Raw genomic sequence first — 1,854 nt, 5'->3', positions numbered from 1 at the left:
TCCGAGGAACAATTCTTCTCTAGTGTCGAAAACGGCATGGTGAGATTCGTGCCTTCTTGTCTCGGTCAGACCAATGATGTCGTACTTGATCATTCGCGCTTGTACCATCAGGTCCTCGATGGATGCATCTGATGCTAGCGTACGTGCATTGAAAGTACAGACGATCATTTTTGTCTTCCTTCATTGTGGCAGCCTAGGTCGGCCTTGAGATTTTGTTGGCCTCTCCTTTCTCATCCTTCTCAGGGCTGCCATGTCGGTGAAGCCTTCAGGGTCAGGTGAATGAGACCAGTTGTAGTTACTGGTTTTGGCATATCGAATACACAGTGGATAGCTTGCCAGGCTCTTCCGTGCGGGTGATAAGAGGATCGTCTCTAGGCTTTTCCATGCCATTTCACCCTTCTCAACCAAGAGAGAGTGGCCAGCACCTGTGCTCGAGGGAAGGCATGTTCCGGAGACCCTCAGAGGGCCAGTCTCTCATCAGCTACCTGTCTGAGCAAGACTTCGGCAGCTGCGCTGACCTAGAGAAGGAGAATGCCCACTTCAGCATCTCAGAGTCCCTGATTGCTGCCATTGAGCTGATGAAGTGCAACATGATGAGTCAGTGCCTGGAAGAAGAAGAGGATGGGGAGGAGGACAGTGATCGGGAGATCCAGGAGCTGAAGCAGAAGATACGCCTTCGCCGCCAGCAGATCCGCACCAAGAACCTGCTCCCTGTGTACCAGGAGGCCGAGCATGGCAGCTTTCGAGTCACTTCCAGCAGCTCCCAGTTTAGTTCACGGGACTCAACCCAATTCTCTGACTCTGGCTCTGCTGATGAGGTTGATGAGTTCGAAATTCAAGATGCTGACATCAGAAGGAACACAGCCCCAAGCAGCAAATCCTTCATTTCTTCCCAGTCCTTCTCACACTGCTTCCTACACTCCACCTCTGCGGAGGCAGTGGCCATGGGGCTTCTGAAGCAGTTTGAGGGCATGCAGCTGCCGGCAGCCTCCGAGCTCGAGTGGTTAGTTGCAGAGCACGAAGCCCCTCAGAAGCTCCTGCCCATCCCTGACTCACTGCCCCTCTCACCGGATGATGGGCAACATGCAGACATCTACAAGCTACGGTATTCGTGTCCGTGGGAACCTGGAGTGGGCGCCACCACGGCCTCAGATCATTTTTAATGTCCATCTGGCCCTCATGAGGAAGATCGCTGTGGCCAAGCAGAATTACCGCTGTGCGGGCTGTGGCATCCGCACTGACCCTGATTATATCAAGCGGCTGCGGTACTGTGAGTACTTGGGCAAGTACTTCTGTCAGTGCTGTCACGAGAACGCCCAGGTGGTCATCCCCAGCCGGATCCTGCGCAAGTGGGACTTCAGCAAGTACTATGTCAGCAACTTCTCCAAGGACCTGCTCCTCAAGATCTGGAACGACCCTCTCTTCAGTGTGCAAGACATCAATAGCGCACTCTAATTTCTGTGATTCAGGTTTTTTTTCAGTATGTGCCAAAATATTATTTTTTGTTTGACGACATACCAGAGGCTGGAGCAATAGCACAGTGGTAGGACATTTGCCTTGCATGCAGCCAACATGGTCAACCCGAGTTCGATTCCTCCGTCCCTCTCAGAGAGTCCGGCAAATGACCGAGAGTATCTCGCCTGCACGAAAGAGCCTGGCAAGCTACCCGTGATGTATTCGATATGCCAAAAACAGTAACAACAAAGTCTCCAATGGAGACGTTACTGGGCCCGCTCGAGCAAATCGATGAACAACGGGAGGACAGTGACAGTGACAGTGACATACCAAAGAAGCTTACCCATTACTCACAATTTTATATTTTTATTGATACCCATAAGTGTAGAAGGTGTTTAT

The 1,854-nt window shown here is 51.6% G+C and overlaps 1 protein-coding gene across 1 annotated transcript; it reads left to right on the top strand.

Moving 5' to 3' along the window:
* Positions 1 to 383: 383 nt before the first annotated feature.
* LOC130023750 (run domain Beclin-1-interacting and cysteine-rich domain-containing protein-like) lies at positions 384 to 1,455 on the top strand. Its single transcript, XM_056114342.1, is given in 2 exon segments — positions 384 to 1,106; positions 1,108 to 1,455. Coding segments are annotated over 2 exon segments (1,071 nt in total).
* The last annotated feature ends 399 nt before the right edge of the window (positions 1,456 to 1,854 follow it).

This window comes from Sorex fumeus, unplaced genomic scaffold (genome assembly GCF_029834395.1).
Source record: "Sorex fumeus unplaced genomic scaffold, SorFum_2.1 ptg000024l, whole genome shotgun sequence".
Classification (NCBI taxonomy): Eukaryota; Metazoa; Chordata; class Mammalia; order Eulipotyphla; family Soricidae; genus Sorex; species Sorex fumeus.
The sequence above is the reverse complement of the archived record's forward strand: the minus strand, read 5'-3'. Positions and strand labels throughout refer to the sequence as shown.